Source organism: Lepidochelys olivacea (assembly GCF_965140295.1).
Source record: "Lepidochelys olivacea isolate rLepOli2 genome assembly, chromosome: 2".
Taxonomy (NCBI): Eukaryota; Metazoa; Chordata; order Testudines; family Cheloniidae; genus Lepidochelys; species Lepidochelys olivacea.
The window spans coordinates 61,739,651-61,757,238 of record NC_140412.1 but is presented as its reverse complement, the minus strand read 5'-3'; the positions used below and the strand labels follow the sequence as shown (position 1 = coordinate 61,757,238).

General features: G+C 40.9%; 1 protein-coding gene across 2 annotated transcripts in view; it reads right to left on the bottom strand.

Annotated features, from left to right (window-relative positions):
- Positions 1–17,588, bottom strand: part of ARFGEF1 (ARF guanine nucleotide exchange factor 1) — a 183,909-nt gene that overhangs the window by 31,738 nt on the left and 134,583 nt on the right. For both annotated transcript variants that reach the window (XR_014710184.1, XM_084618769.1), the window contains exons 21-25: positions 12,397–12,555; positions 10,424–10,574; positions 2,118–2,208; positions 895–935; positions 632–801 (exon numbers count right to left, since the gene is read on the bottom strand). Coding sequence is in view for 1 of the 2 variants with exons in the window: in XM_084618769.1 (XP_084474895.1) it covers positions 632–801; positions 895–935; positions 2,118–2,208; positions 10,424–10,574; positions 12,397–12,555 (612 nt within the window). In the remaining variant the exon portion in view is untranslated. The remainder of the gene's footprint in view (positions 1–631; positions 802–894; positions 936–2,117; positions 2,209–10,423; positions 10,575–12,396; positions 12,556–17,588) is intronic.

The following is a 17,588-nucleotide window of genomic DNA, read 5'->3' as shown; positions in this document are numbered from 1 at the left end:
CTGCTGGCGGGGCGCTGCCTTCAGAGCTGGGTGCCCGGCCAATAGCTGCCGCTCTCTGGCCGCCCAGCTCTGAAGGCAGCGCAGAAGTAAGGGTGGCAATACCATGACCCCCATAAAAATAACCCTGTGACCCCCCTGTAACTCCCTTTTGGGTCAGGACCTCCAAATTGAGGAACGCTGGACTCCCCCATGAAATCTATATAGTAGAGGATAAAAGCACACACACAAGACCAGATTTCACAGTCTGTGATGCATTTTTCATGGCCGTGAATTTGGTAGGGCGCTAACCATGATTAACAAGTTGGCCAATTTATACCACTGCCTTTGCCTTTAGTACAGCATATATCAGCCTTGTGAACAGAGAATAACCAGCCAGTTCAATATAGAGCAATATAGATGGCTTTAGCCCTTCTATCATAGATTTTGTATTCTTTTTCCTTTTCTTCTTTAGTGCTCTAATTCTATTTATACTAAAGGATTACATTAAAGGATAAACATTAAAAGGATAGTCAGAACTGAATTTAGGTGTAAAATTTTTCAAATTTAGTTTTGAAAGGGTTTTAAATAGATAGGAATCATCATTTTCTGATTGTGGGAGCAATTCAAATGGTGTAATGATTAGCAAACATACCTTATTAAAATGATCTCCAATAACTTCCCAGATTCTAGACCACTGTAGTCTTATCCGACCCATGTTGTAGTAAGAAATCTCTACTATCTTCTGTAGACTAAACATTCGAGGATGGGTAGCAGACAGCAGTTCATCCATAGATACGGCACAAAGCCAACGGACAAAATCCACTGTTAAACAATCACAGAATTCATTTAGTATAATTTCCAAGCTTTATCAGAAAGCTACTTTGTAGATTAAGATAAAAAAGTGATAAAACTTACCAATAGCATTTCCATCCAGCCTTGTAGATCCTGTAAATATTCTGAAAAATTCACAATTTATGAGACTATTTTTTTTTAAAAAAGTGACTTCTTTTACAAAAAATAATTTATACCACAACTACTTTGCCACTGTGTTATTGTCCAAAGCAGATTTCTGGCCATGACAAAATCTAACTGCCTTAAATACAGCATTTAAGACTTGACAGGTAAATTCTCAAAATCTGGAACGCTACCAAAAAGTGAATCATGATTTACTACACTTAGTAAGATTTTAGAACTGCTGTCCCTCAGAGAGCTTCATGAGAAGGTAAAGTATACCAAGAAAAACAGCATTTTAAATATATAAATCAGAAAGTACTTTTCATTATACCAGAAAGATTTGGGTCAATATTCAACATTTACAAATGACACCATAAGATATAATGTTGACCAAAGTATCTGGTCAGAGCAAATACCCACAACTGACATCAGTCTTGTGTATTATGCCTAAACCCTAGGGACTCTTGCATTCCTTCAAACAAATACGACTTTGAAATACAGCTATCAATTTTGACAACCATTTAGACACTGGGGGCCTCAGACTTCTCCATATAAAACAGCAAGATTTATGAAACATTCCTGTCCGATCCAGTTTTGAAAATAAAAACCAGAATACTCCTATAATATCCGCAATGCATGATCACTTCCACTTTACATTTAGGGAAAAACTAGAACGCTAGTAAATATCAAAGACAGCATTCTTATAGAGGAGTACTAGTCAGGGGGAATGGAAGGATGCAGTAATTGGGTAGAGAAGCAAAAGTGTTTAGTGTCAGTAGTTCTCTCTCTCCATAAATCTATACATTTTAACTGAAGCATTTATTCTTAAATTTATGTAGAGAATCAAGATGGGTCACGCTTTGTACAGCAACAGCAGCTTCTTTTACAACCCTCAGTTTTTCCCCTAATAATTTAGTTATTACTAAATATTTGTAAACTGTTTCTGCCTCTCTTTTCCCTACCTTCCTTCTACCTTCTGCTATGATGAGCAACTCCTGCTGTGCAATAACACAAAAACCAGCACCTTGTGACACTGAAATATGGTGATGCAGATACAGCATTTTTGTAATGACTGGGAAACCAAATAACCTAATTATTTTTTCTATCACTAATTGAATTTACTGTATTCACATACTGTGAAAAGTTCATGAAGTATCCAACTGGAAGGGAGTTAAATACTGTACCTGTCTACAGCAACAACAACACTTTGGGAACTAGTTTCTCCAATGGATTCCTGAATACTCGCTATCTGCTTCCAGTCCACATTTCCTCCAACTGTGAGGAAAAATTAAAAAAAGAAGAGGGAGGTGAGAGGAGGACAGAGAGGAAAGTACTTAAGTCAGTATCAAAAGAATTGAATATATTTGTATTTACGATGAAGGCAAGTACACCAATTTTTTCCTCACCTGTTAAACTGGTCATCTCATTGACTAGTCCTTTGCTGGGTTGCTCCCCCAAACCTTCAAGAAAATTCTCTCTCCAGATTCCACTTCTGTTGGAACCAAAAACTCCCAGAAAATACTTCCAAAGATGCAAAACACATGAAGAGTCCGTTGGGATTTTAAAGTTACCCTTCTGGTTTTTGCATCTTTGGAAGTATTCTCTGCAAGTTTTGGTGCTGAAACTGGATAATTAGTAATAGCATCTGGTGCCTGGAGATAGAATTTGCATATTCTACCAGGAGCAAGTGAACAGAGCTATCAGGATTGGTGAAGAGCTACTCCATGTGTATGAATGATGAAAAACTATGATGATGAAAAACTAATCCCTGAAGGCAATGTCCCTAACAAGTACACCATATCTACCACTATAAAATACATAGAAAAATAACTACAAATAAATGAAAATACTTATTTTGAGAACTAGAAACCGTGGCCAAGATTTTTTAAAAAAATCAGCCCCTAAATTAAGGTTCCTAAATCCACATTTAGCGAAGTTTCTGAAAATCCTGTTCAAAATCAATAAAAACTAGAAACATTGAATTAATACTGCCATGGGGTCTTATTAAGGACACTACTCTTAGGCACTGAAACACACAGAGTGTGTTGAATTGTTCTAAAATACTCTATTAGAAAAGGGAGCAGAGTAGAGTCAGAGTTCCAAGGACAGAAGGGATCACCAGATCATATAGTCTGACCTCCTGTATATCACAGACCACCCAGCACCCCACACACTAAACCCAACAACTAAAATTAGACAAAATATTACAGCCTACAGCAGACTAAACTATTATGGGCCACACATGGAGAACAGGAGTGACTGACGTGCACCAGTACCCACAGTAGAGTATTCAATGAAAGCCAAATTTTTCCCAGTTTTAGAATTTAGCAAACAGAAAGTTTACCAGGTATGTTTTTTTCTTAAGTCTCCAAAAAATTTGTCACTGGGGAGCTTCCCCTCTATGCCAAGAAAGTAGAGGCAATTCAACCATTATAGCTTAATTCTTACCCATTTGGCTCCTCACTCTTCCAAAACTGAACAAGAAGCTGTAACAAATTCTTATGTGAATATTAATTGTTAATTTTCTATTTTTTTAAAAAATACGTACATCACCCTCACTAGCTTGCAGAAACTAAGTGATTTATTTATATTAGTGAAATGGATGTAGGTCCAGATTAAGAGATATCATAATGAAAGAAAGAAAATGATCAGGTAATATTTTCTGTTCTTTCCAAAACTGTCTCCCTCAATCTGTCAGAGGAAGGAGTAAAACAATAAATAGAAGAAGTGATGGGGAAAAACAAAAGTCATGAGAAAATAATATGGAAAATAAGGATTGCAAGTTTCGCTTTGGAAAAAAGTTTATTTTGAGACCACTTAATTTCTTTAAAGTTTATTTTTCTCTGAAAGGATGTGTCCGCAGTGGCATGGAAATCCAAGATTATAGTAATTGTGACAAGGTGGATATTCAAGACCAGGTGAATGCTTCACAAAATTCCTTCAGCTGAGGCTCTAGTTGTACATATAGTATGCTTTTCAACAATGGCTTGACAGCAAGTACACAAGCTTCTACATTGCATTATTTTATCCAGTTAGAGATGGAGAATTTAGAAGTTTTGGCTTCTAATAATTTTGGATGAAAAGCTTAATTAAAGTGACAATGGGGACTAACCAACTCAGTGATTCAAAAGGGAGTAGAGAAGGCTTTAAAAGAAACAAGTTTACGTTCTATGGTGGAGAAAGCTTTGGATGGTGGCTTGACTTGTTTTGCTGCCTCCAGGAGTCTTAAAATGTGGGGGAGGAATACCAGGGAAAAATCTCTATAATAAATTTGGAACCTTCTGTGTTAAGGATGTGAATCTCTAAAGAGCATATACTTGGAGATACAAAAGAACTATAGGACTGGAATTCTAAAAATCTTTGAATTAGGTCAGGGGCCATGTCCCTAAACCAACTGAAGTATTTTCTCCAAATTACAGAGTAACCTTTCAGGGTAGTCGGTTCTCTGGATGTTGCAAGTATTTTAGTCACTTTGAGAACTTGATTTGGTCAGAACTTTCCATTTCAACATGCAGGCTGTCAGGTTTGATTAGCTTGGATTTGGGTGTTATAGAAGTCTCTTAGTGAGGAGATACAGCCTGTTAAGAAACTCTGGATGAGGTAGCAGGGACATCTCTGTCAGGTCACAGAACTCTGGCTTCCTCTGACACTTTGTTGCTGGATTTCTCCTTTTTAATATGGAACTTGTGACATAAATTGGTGGCGGAAAAGAGTATGGAACGTAGTTCCATGAATGAGGCACAGCATCAATTCCAAAAGTTATAAGGTCTCTTTTACAACAGAAGTACAGTCTCATCTTTGCAGTTCAACCTGGAAAGAGCTTACCTTCTGGGAGTCTCAATGTGCCCATTATCCATAATCGAACTTTGTTTGCACAACCACTTCACTTAATTTATTTCTTACCTGCTGAGCCAGTCACCTTCCGATTGTATATGTCTTTGTGAATACAAATTAAAAGGACAGAGGATGTTTGACCCAGGTGAAGGATATGCACTGCCTCCCTGTGAAGGGACAAACTTCCCGTTCCTGTTTATTAATGTACATTATATTACTGTTGCACTGTCTGACATAATCTAGACATGGATTTAAGGGAGGCTTTCTTGGAAAGTTACCTGGGCTAATCTGGTAGCACTTCGTTCTGGCAGATGGATGTTCCTCTTCAAATCCATTCAACACATTAAGTGACCCAAATATAATGCCTGTATCGATCACTTTACTGCATGGTAGGATGCAGGTGAGGAGTCCCTATCATATGTAACCTTTGCCCTTTGATTCCACTAATGGAGAGATGATGGAGAATTGTGTTTCCACAATCTGTACTATGTCTGCATATGGAATCACTGCATGTGCCACTATGATCAGAGTGTGATCCCAATACAAGAGACCATGATCTTTGGAGTTGTAGTAAGAAAAGGATTAATGAAAAGTTGGCCCTTTAAATCTAATACAAAATTGTAGCTTTTGAACTGATCTTCTGTGGAAAAAACTATGGCCTATAATGAACCTGTCTGTATTCCTGCAGAACTGGGACAGTGAAAACCTGCCCCTCAGAAGAAAAAGTGATTATGGCTCTACTGTATATTCTTCATAGTAAGGAAATGATCAGGAAGAGCCTGGGCTGGTCTAGACCTCAAGAGGCTGAACAGGTCCATGCAGAATGAAAATTCTGTCAAAGAAGAACTCTCCTTACCCAGGAGGCCTTTTCACAGACAGAAAACCCAGGAGGTAATCTGTTTACTCCATTTGATCTGGACTGCCATGATGGGAGAAGAAGAACATGAAGAGAAAGCTCAGTGGATGATCCCATTTGACAAACAAAGCACCAGAAATTTGCCACCCCTGCTCCCCAGAGGACAGGGGAAAAAGAGAGAGAAAAGGTTTTGCCTACTGTTGCCCCAAAATAAGCGTTACAAATCAGGACACTAATGGATAGGGCAGGAACGCTTAACTGCCACTCTGTTTGCACAGTAAGATGCAGAGATTGTGTCACAAGAACAAAAGGGATATTTGCCCATGGTGTTTGCCTCTGGTATTTGCAAGAACGAGGTTCAGCTCAAAATGTGTTGGGCTGGAGGGAAGAGGTCAGCCTACAGAAAAATTCTTCTAGTTGATTCTTTTCAGAACCACCTGCCTTGGGAATGTTCTCCTTTCATAAAGGAGGTGTTGGGGGGGGGGGAGAAACTGAACTATTAAACTTCTAGGATTTATTAATTAAAAAACCCACACATGTCCATACAAGGATACCGTGGTGCAATTTTTAATTTTAGACTTTTTGGTGGGTTATCACAGTTCTCACCTAGAAGGGAGAAACTTTTCTTAGAGGAGAATCATAGAATATCAGGGTTGGAAGGGACCCCAGAAGGTCATCTAGTCCAACTCCCTGCTCGAAGCAGGACCAATTCCCAGTTAAATCATCCCAGCCAGGGCTTTGTCAAGCCTGACCTTAAAAACCTCTAAGGAAGGAGATTCTACCACCTCCCTAGGTAACGCATTCCAGTGTTTCACCACCCTCTTAGTGAAAAAGTTTTTCCTAATATCCAATCTAAACCTCCCCCACTGCAACTTGAGACCATTACTCCTCGTTCTGTCATCTGCTACCATTGAGAACAGTTTAGAGCCATCCTCTTTGGAACCCCCTTTCAGGTAGTTGAAAGCAGCTATCAAATCCCCCCTCATTCTTCTCTTCTGCAGGCTAAACAATCCCAGCTCCCTCAGCCTCTCCTCATAACTCATGTGTTCCAGACCCCTAATCATTTTTGTTGCCCTTCGCTGGACTCTCTCCAATTTATCCACATCCTTCTTGAAGTGTGGGGCCCAAAACTGGACACAGTACTCCAAATGAGGCCTCATCAATGTCGAATAGAGGGGAACGATCACGTCCCTCGATCTGCTCGCTATGCCCCTACTTATACATCCCAAAATGCCATTGGCCTTCTTGGCAACAAGGGCACACTGCTGACTCATATCCAGCTTCTCGTCCACTGTCACCCCTAGGTCCTTTTCCGCAGAACTGCTGCCTAGCCATTCGGTCCCTAGTCTGTAGCTGTGCATTGGGTTCTTCCGTCCTAAGTGCAGGACCCTGCACTTATCCTTATTGAACCTCATCAGATTTCTTTTGGCCCAATCCTCCAATTTGTCTAGGTCCTTCTGTATCCTATCCCTCCCCTCCAGTGTATCTACCACTCCTCCCAGTTTAGTATCATCCGCAAATTTGCTGAGAGTGCAATCCACACCATCCTCCAGATCATTTACGAAGATATTGAACAAAACCGGCCCCAGGACCGACCCTTGGGGCACTCCACTTGATACCAGCTGCCAACTAGACATGGAGCCATTGATCACTACCCATTGAGCCCGACAATCTAGCCAGCTTTCTACCCACCATTACTCCAACTTGGGAATTCATTCTGCACTCATCCACAGATAAGGAAGATTGAGAGAGTCTCTACAGTATCTTATTTCTGAGTTCTCCTGCATGGGATTAAGAAGACTCAGAACTCCCAGCTTTTCTCTAAGGATATGGCAGAGTATTTTCAAAAAGAAAAGGAGTACTAGTGGCACCTTAGAGACTAACCAATTTATTTGAGCATAAGCTTTCGTGAGCTACAGCTCACTTCATCGGATGCATTCAGTGGAAAATACGGTGAGGAGATTTATATACACACAGAACATGAAAAAATGGGTGTTATCATACACACTGTAAGGAGAGTGATCACTTAAGATGAGCTATTACCAGCAGGAGCGCGGGGGGGAGAAAACCTTTTGTAGTGATAATCAAGGTGGGCCATTTCCAGCAGTTAACAGGAACATCCGAGGAACAGTTTGGGGGGGGGGGGGGGAGGAAAATAAACATGGGGAAATAGTTTTACTTTGTGTAATGACACATCCACTCCCAGTCTCTATTCAAGCCTAAGTTAACTGTATCTAGTTTGCAAATTAATTCCAATTCAGCAGTCTCTCATTGGAGTCTGTTTCTGAAGTCTTTTTGTTCTAATATTGCGACCTTTAGGTCTGAAATCGAGTGACCAGAGACATTGAAGTGTTCTCCGACTGGTTTATGAATGTTATAATTCTTGACATCTGATTTGTGTCCATTTATTCTTTTACGTAGAGACTGTCCAGTTTGACCAATGTACATGGCAGAGGAGCATTGCTGGCACATGATGGCATATATCACATTGGTAGATGTACAGGTAAATGAGCCGCTGATAGTGTGGCTGATGTGATTAGGCCCTATGATGGTGTCCCCTGAATAGATATGTGGACACAGTTGGCAACGGGCTTTGTTGCAAGTATAGGTTCCTGGGTTAGTGGTTCTGTTGTGTGGTTGCTAGTGAGTATTTGTAATAGCTCATCTTAAGTGATCACTCTCCTTACAGTGTGTATGATAACACCCATTTTTTCATGTTCTGTGTGTATATAAATCTCCTCACTGTATTTTCCACTGAATGCATCCGATGAAGTGAGCTGTAGCTCACGAAAGCTTATGGTCAAATAAATTGGTTAGTCTCTAAAGTGCCACTAGTACTCCTTTTCTTTTTGCGAAAACAGACTAACACGGCTGCTACTCTGAAACCAGAGTATTTTCAGTTTCTGTTTACTTCTAAACTTCTTTTCCTAAACCTAAATCTTTTTTCACTTACTCCACTGGGGAGGCTGATGGAGGAGCCTGATGGAGGTCATCCCCCGGTGCTGTGGGCTCCCTCCCACCCCTAAGATTCAATCAGTGATTTATGGTGTAAGTCATGGACAGGTCATGGGCCATGAGTTTTTGTTTCTTGCCGATGACCTGTCCATGACTTTTACTAAAAATGCCCGTGATTAAATCGTAGCCTTAGACATGAGTATTTTTCCTTGAAAAACAACTATGCCTGTATAGATGGGCAAACATACTAGCATATTTAACAGGAAGAATACTGCTAGAAAGTAGTAATGCCAGAAGAGACCTTGAGAGACTGTGGGAAGCAAATTAAAATGCAAGTCTGCAGTGTAAGAGAATAAAACAAAAATAAAGGTAAATTAATTTGGACTTGCATGCTTCAAGAGAGGACTATCCTGGGCAGTGAAGCTGTAAACTTTCTTTTACAGGGACTAGAATACTGTGTACCTCAACAATAGCAAAACCCTTAGCAGTGTGGGGAGAATGGGTGGAGGAAGGTCACAAAGGGAGCTAGGGAAAAGGATTGGCTCAGGAGTCGGGGCTGATATTGGACTATGGAATAGACTGGGACGACAGCCCTCAGACCTCTGGCTGGGGAGCAATACCAGGGAGCTAGTAACAGAATCCTAACAGCTCCAGGAAAAGTGTTGCAAGACAGAGAAACCTTTAGCCAAGACTCAAGCATTCACCAGACAGTGTGGAAAGCTGTTCTCATGAAGCAAGAGGGAGTCTGGCATCATATTAAAATCAGATTTAGATAAATTGAATGTTTCTGTTTAATGGTCTGCCTGGGTGCATGAGAAAGAGAACTGGGCATTGTAGTGAGTGCCTGAATTGCATCTACAAACTTCATTTGTTTCTGTGGATTTACTGTTGCATTACTCCCCACTCTCAAACAGATTTCTTGAACTGCATCTTAATTTTAATTTAGATTTTTTGGTATATTTGTTTGGCTTTTTTTTTTTTTGTTATGGAATGGGAGTGAATTCAAGAAAGTTTTATTTTCAATTATATAAAAATGTTCCAACGTTGGTTTTAATGGCTTTATTTATCTAACATTGAAGATGGCACATCTTTTAAAGAATTACAAGTTTCTGTAATTAATCAGAAATATAACATCCACTTTTTATCATAATATAAAAATAAAGAATCTCACTGATGGAATGAAGCTTGGTTCTCCAAACTTTACCTTTCCTATAACAAAGTAACCACTTAAGTCGGTAACAGATTAAGATAAATTAGTTTAAAACTTGATTAAAATAATTTAAATCATTGTAATTTAAACCAATCCACCCTACATATTTCTCACAAAAAGTCCACAAGGGCCACCAATCAATCTACATTCATAAATTTACACCCCGATTATATTTGTATTCAAGTTTGGCAAAACGGACATATATTTGGTACAGCAAATTAGCAATATTGCTCAATCTAGCAACACAATACCTTTAGTATGAAGTACTTTTGTGATCAGTTACATTTCAATTTCCTCTTAGAAATTACTGTATTATTAATAGATATTGCATTCAAGTGTTTTTATGCCATTTCCCACCCTGTATCCCCCATAAAGTGATATTAAATCAATCATAAGTATTCTTAAAAATATTTAATTTGGGAGTAAATATCTCAATCTCAGTCCTGCATTTGTATTAGCAACAGCAGAAATGTTTTTAATAAATAAAGTATTAAAATGACTTTTTTTTAATAATTATGCCTCACTTCAATAAAAAAGTCACTGGCAACCACAAGCTGAGAACAAACTTTATTCAAATATTATACGTTCATACGAAGCTGGATAACTAAAATACTTAGAGCATTCACATTACTCACCTAATCCGAGGCCCACAAATTCATCAGGTGCCTGATCCTTTGTTCCAGTAAAAGAACCTTCCCTGCCTCTCACTGTTCCAGAGATGTAACGTGGTTTTACTCCAGTTCCTATTAATTGTGCCAGCTCAAGTTGACTAATACATTTCAGAATCTAAATTAACACAAAACACAGAAACCACTTAACAGCGAGAAGTGGATTTTAAAAATATTTACTATCCCTGTTCACTTTTATAAAATTCTTTATAAACGGGCAGATCTCAGTGTTTTCAAAAATAAACTTCTCATTTACACACATACATACTACACACCCAGACTATATGTGTACACAGAATATGACAAAAATGAACAGTAATCTTTTAAAAATACAATTACTATCACTTCGCTTTATGAACCCAATCCTGCAACTTTATTCATGTAAGGGCTGTAGAATTGGGTCCAAAATATGCAAGTCTGTGCAGATACAAAATAAAATTACAAACAAAAATGACTGTTTACATATAAACACCCACTCTATATACATACATACATACTCAAAACCCACTGTACTTCTGAGGGAATTGTGCGCCAAAAAAATAAAAATTCTGTCACACAATATTTTAAAATTCTGCAAAATTCTTTTATTTATGGACAAATAAAATTCAATGTGGAGGCTCCAACATTGGGGAGCACAGGCCACTGGCTGCATGGAGGTGGGAGATCATGGTGCAGCTCACCCCGAGACATGGACATGGCAGTGAGGCTGCACCCAACCCTGACACAGCGCAAGAGCTGGACCTTCCCCAGAAATACCCTGGGGCCCTGACACACCAGGTGTGGGAAGGCAGGGTCAGCCCAGCAGGATCGAAGTGTAGATGAGCTTAGTGAGAGGGTTCTGTATGGGGCAGTCAGGGTGCATGTGGGTCCGGGGTGGGGGGAATCTGGATGCACAGAGGCTTGGGGGGGGCAGAGGGGGAGTTCTGCTTGCAGGGACAAAGGGACTCCTCACAGGGGGTCCAAGTGAAGGTGGTTGGGGCTCAGTCAGGGGGTCTGGGTGTTGGGGGATGGGGCTTGGCGGGGGGGTCTGGGTGTTGGGGGCTCAGCAAGGGGTCCGGGTGCTGAGGGAGTGGGGCTTTGTGGGGTGGGGCTCCAGGTGTGGGGGGCTTCTAGGGGTGGTCCCTGTGCATACAGGGTGGGGCTCGTTGGGAGGGGGGATCCAGTGTGGGTGGCTCAGCAGGGGGTGGTCTGGGAGCAGAGGGAGGTTCAGGTGTGTGTGTGCTCAGTGAGGTGTGGTCTGGGTGCAAGGACGGGGGTCAGGATGCAGGCGGGTATGGCTCAGCCAGGGTTCTAAGGCCGAGGTGGGGAGGCTCAGCAGGAGTATGTATCGGTGTGAGAGCATCCAGATGCATGGGGGTTGGGTGGACGAGGGAGCAGCCTTCCACTGTGGCTAAGGAGTGATGGGGTAGGGGGTGGAGCCAAGGGAGATTTCTGGGGCTGGGTCTGATCCAGTCCTCACGACTCCATGCAGGGGAAGTGTGCTCCTCCCCCACCCCAGCCAGGACTACTAGCTGCTGGGTGCAGGGGGTTGCGGATGCAGCAGGTGAGGTTCGCCACAGTGGAGGTTCAGGTGCAGGGGAGGGAGGCTTGGTGGGGGGTCTGGGTATGGATGCACAGAGGTTGGGCAGATGCGGGGTGTGTGTGACCAAGCCCCTCCCACTCCTCTATCGCAGTGATTTACCTCTCCACCAGCTGCTCCAGGCGACCTAAACAAAGTATGTGTGCTGCTGCTGGGGAGGGGCATGTGGCTGCTCTTGCAGCTCCCTTTGTAGCCCCATCAGAAAGTTATTTTTCTGCAGGGAAGCAAAGAAATCTGTGGAGGACACGAATTCTGCATGTGTGCAGTGGCGCAAAATTCCCCCAGTAGTAATACTGTATACAAATTCAATGTATTTTCATGAACATACTTTCTTATAGTTAAGAATGAACTATTCTTGTACCTCATGCCAGGAATTTCCTAAATAGTTTCCATCTGTATGAGCCACTGTGATAAGTGTTTTTATTGTGTCAATGTTCTTCTGTTTCATTTCAGTTATACCAGAACTCACTGTAAGCAAGGTAAATCTTGCTAGTGCTTGGACATAGGCATCTCTTTCAAGCTACACAGGGAAACAAAAATGAGTTGTTTCTGTTAGTTTCCATAACTTGTCAATGTCTAAATATCTTTTGGTTCCTTTATGTATTATGGAGGCATTCAGACATTAATTTTTATTTTGAAACCATATCTCTTATAATAACCCTATGTCCACATCGGAATGAACCAAATATAGTAATACATTTGAAAGATGTATTAAGAATGTAGTTCTGCATGCCCACTCTTTGAATAATTGTATGCACCACCCATCTATGCAGTATTATGATTTGGTTTATACGGCCCATATCCCTAGCTTACCCTATATTGACAGATTTCAACCTCAAATATCTGGTTGCAATATCTCAATGGCAACTACACCGAAAAGTAGGGAGACATTACAGTCATGAAATTAAATACTGATTGCTGCTAAACTCATCTACAAAATCTCTTAGCTAAGTAATACGGACACTTAAAGACAGTGGTGTTTTCAATGAGGACCAATATGTTACTGAAGAAAATAAGGTAGGTTTCATACAGTTGAATTTCAAAAGTATTATATTAACTTAAAGCATCCCTCTCTTTCTCTAATGAGCTATGGCATAAGGCTCTCCTTGTAGAACTGTAAACCTGGGAAGGTAAGGTGTCACATGTAGCAGTCTACAGCATGTGATTTTTATAATTTATTCTGAAACCAGACACTATCTTAACTTGAAATACAAAATGTAAACAAATATTCAAGACACCCCACCAGATGAGAGACATGCACGCTGTAAGGGAAAAAAGATACAACTCCCCAGCAGCCTTTCCCCAGTTGAGAGATGCTATTGCCCATGCCCAAGTGCTGCCTTGCCATGATGTGCTGGTAAAAGTCTGTCAGCAGAAGTCCTCAGAGAGACGACCTAAGAGATTTATTAATTGAAGGCAGAGACTTACATTATGTATCTGTGTGTTCAGAAAGAGAACGACTATAAAATGAACTTGTTATAACCCAATTCCAGAGCTCTAGAGCATCTGAGTGTAGGAGCAACTCTTCCTGGGTAGATGAGTGACTGACCTACCTTCCATGCAAACAGAGAAGAGCACAAAGTACAAGAGAAGGGGTTTCTACATGTGTATAACTGATTTGTGTGGATGGCTTATCCATGAAGAGGCCAAAGGCCAGAAACTACGTTCTTTGGAAAAGGAAGCTCATTACAACCCCAATTATCATGTGAACCTAAGATATTAATTACAAAATGCAACGAGCTGTTTGGGAATTTATAAGGCAGGTTTTTAGATAAAAGTTAAAGAGCAAAAGAGCTGGAATAAAATGAGATACACCCAGAACAGACATCCATTTTGTTGGGCATAATCTAACCTCTTTTCTATATTTGTGAAAACCCTCAGATAAGAAGTCAGCAATGGCCAACTGGTAGCAAACAAATTCTGTGTGGTCTGCAAGGTTTATAAAAATTCCAGTGTATATGAAGTCTAAGGACTTACTGCTAATTTATTTCATGTAGAAAATACTGGCAGCAGTATCAGACCCTTTTATAGCTAGATGTCCAGTAGACCTGTGGGATTACATAATTCAATGGGCCATATTCAATACTGACTGGCATTCCACTTTACTCTGGGCTTAGGCAGAGTGAGCACAGTTCAATCAGAGGAACACTCTCCCATGATACCATCAGGTGAAGAGGGATTGCTGAACGAAAAAGACTCAGCAGTCAGAGTCAGATCTTCCTTGAAAAGAAAAGCAACAGAGGAAATTAAGGCACTCTTCTCATGACAGATGTTCTCTTTTCCCTCATGGAATGGGAGAGAAAAAGAGTGACGCCGTCTCCTTCCTAACCACCACTACTGTAGAAGAAGAGAAAAATAACAAATGAGATCAACCAAAAAGGACAGGTGAGCTGAAATATGCAAATTAAGAAAAATCATGGAGCAGGTCCTCAAGGAATCCATTTTGAAGCACTTGGAGGAGAGCAAAGTGATCAGGAATAGTCAATATGGATTCACCAAGGGCAAGTCATGCCTGACTAACCTGATTGCCTTCTATGATGAGATAACTGGCTCTGTGGATATGGGGAAAGCGGTGAACATGATATACCTTGACTTTAGCAAAGCTTTTGATATGGTCTCCTACAGTATTCTTGCCAGCAAATTCAAGAGTATGGATTGGATGAATGGACTGTAAGGTGGATAGAAAGCTGGCTAGCTCATCGGGCTCAATGGGTAGCGATCAATGGCTCAATATCTAGTTGGCGGCTGGTATCAAGCAGAGTGCCCCAGGGGGTCAGTCCTGGGGCCGGTTTTGTTCAACATCTTCATTAATGATCTGGATGATGGAATGGATTGTTCGCAGATGACACTAATATGGTGGGAGAAGTAGATATGCTGGAGGGTAGGTACAGAGTGACCTAGAAAAATTGGAGGATTGGGCTAAAAGAAATCTGATGAGGTTCAAGAAGGACAAGTGCAGGGTCCTGCACTTAGGACGGAAGAATCCCATGCACTGCTACAGGCTGGAGACCAATTGGCTAAGCGGCAGTTCTGCAGAAAAAGACCTGGAGATTACAGTGGACGAGAAGCTGGATATGAGTCAGCAGTGTGCCCTTGTTGCCAAGAAGGCTAACGATATACTGGGCTGCATTAGTAGGAGCACTGCCAGCATATCGAGAAAAGTGCTTATTCCCCTCTATTCGGCACTGGTGAGGCCACATCTTGAATACTGCATCCCCCACTACAGAAAGGATATGGACAAATTGGAGAGAGTCCAGCGGAGGGCAACGAAAATTATTAGGGGGCTGGGGCACATTACTCATGAGGAGAGGCTGAGGGAACTGGGCTTTTTAGTTTGCAGAAAAGAAGAGTGAGAAGGGATTTGATAGCAGCCTTCAACTACCTGAAGGGGGTTCCAAAGAGGAGGGAGCTAGGCTGGTCTCAGTAGTGGCAGATGACAGAACAAGGAGCAATGGTCTCAAGTTGCAGTGGAGACATCTAGGTTGGATATTAGGAAACACTATTTCACTAGGAGGGTGATGAAGCACTGGAATGGGTTACCAAGGAAGGTGGTAGAATCTCCATCCTCACAGGTTTTAAGGCCTGGCTTGACAAAGCTTTGGCTGGGATGATTTAGTTGGGATTGGTCCTGCTTTGAGCAGGGGCTTGGACTAGATGGCTCCTGAGGTCTCTTCCAACTCTGATCTTCTATGATTCTATGATCTGGTACAAGATATGGAGTGAAAGCCCCAAGACAGACTTGTGTTACAGCATCAGATTCACTTTAAAACCATAATAATGAAAACAAGATTTTAAAAATGAGATTTTATTATGCTCAGTGATGAGGATGCATGGCTCACAAAACTGTACTGTGCTGTTCAGGAAAAATCCATAAAAGCTGAGAGACCCTTTCAGCTATCAATGTTATGATTTTATCATGATGCATAAAATACTGACTGTTCTTAGAAAGTGATCTTGGGTAATAACTCATCTATATTTCTTCAACAAGACTGACACACAACATGAGAGCACCAGCAGGAAGGTGGGAGAAAAATTTAGCATGGGACAGACAACATATTTGTTCTCAAAAATTCTTATAAGGAAAATTTACCAACCATCCCTACATCCCCAAATAGTCTTGTGTCCAAAATGGACAATACTTGATCTAATCAGAATCTTGCACAATAGGAACTTTCTAGTCTAAACCACAGTATCTTAGGGTATGTCTTCGCTACCCGGCGTGCAGCGATTGATCCAGCGGGGATCGATTTATCGCGTCTAGTCTAGACGAGATAAATCAACCCCCGAGTGCTCTCCAGTTGACTCCTATACTCCAGCGCCATGAGAGGTGCAAGTGGAGTTGGCGGGGGAGCAGCAGCAGTCAACTCACCGTGGTGAAGACACCACAGTAAATCGATCTAAGTACGTTGACTTCAGCTACGTTATTCATGTAGCTGAAGTTGCATAACTTAGATCGATTCCCCACTCCCAGTGTAGATCAGGGCTTAGAGACCATAATTATTTTAATGGCAACCAAGATACAGAACTCTCCAGAACCTGAAGGTAATATCATGGTCCTCACTTAAGAGGGAAAAGCAGCAAAAAGCAATAAATTTTCCTTTGAGATTAAGGATCAATCATCCAGAAAAATAAGTAGAAAGCCCTGAATGACAAGGAGCAACCTACAAAGTGAATAAGACAAATCCCTATCTTTTGACAGTGGCCAATTCCAAGGAGCTGTTCCTCAGTCTATACTGAAAATTCTGAGATGCTGCTTTCAGTAAATTATTCATGGGCTATTAGTTGCTTTTCACAATTTAAGGACATTTATGCTGACCAGGTTGCCTTCCATGTTGCCAATACACTTTCTCAAAAGAAAATATATCACACCATACTGCAGCTGCACTGTGTTATTCTCTGATGGCAAGATAGTTCACTGCTGCCCATAATACTTTTGAAAGTGGAAGACTTTGGTTTCTGCTAAGAGAGACTCCTACACACCTATTACTAGTTTGAGAAGGCAATTACTGAGTGGCAAAAAAGTTATAAGGGAGAGATTACTATTTTCAGCATGATAGTGTAAATGTGTTTAGCTTAGGGATCACATTTTTAATAATTAAAAGTTTATTTTCTATTTTCAGTGGACTCATTTAAAATTGTGGTGTCAAACATAAAAGAATTCAGCCTTCATCCCAACCACCAACATATACTCACAGATTATGGCAGATCAGTACATTTATTGGCCATTTCCCTATACTGGCAGAATATTATGTTCAACAGCTGTGAGTTTAAAGAAAAGAAACTTATTCCCAAGTTTAATCAGTATTATCCACTAGAGCCAGTGAGTCTGGAATTCTTGACATCCCATTTAATGCAAGGTGCATTATATTTGGAAAGGCATTCCCAGTGCCATAGAGTTAAAATGATATCCAATTGCACAAGTCTCAGAATAGCTATGGTCTCTCTCTAAAGTTGAGCACAATTTTTCCACCAAGGTTCAGCGAACTACTACTTTTCAACTACATAATATATTTGAAAAAGATTCATGTTAAGAAACAGAACCTCTTGTGGCAA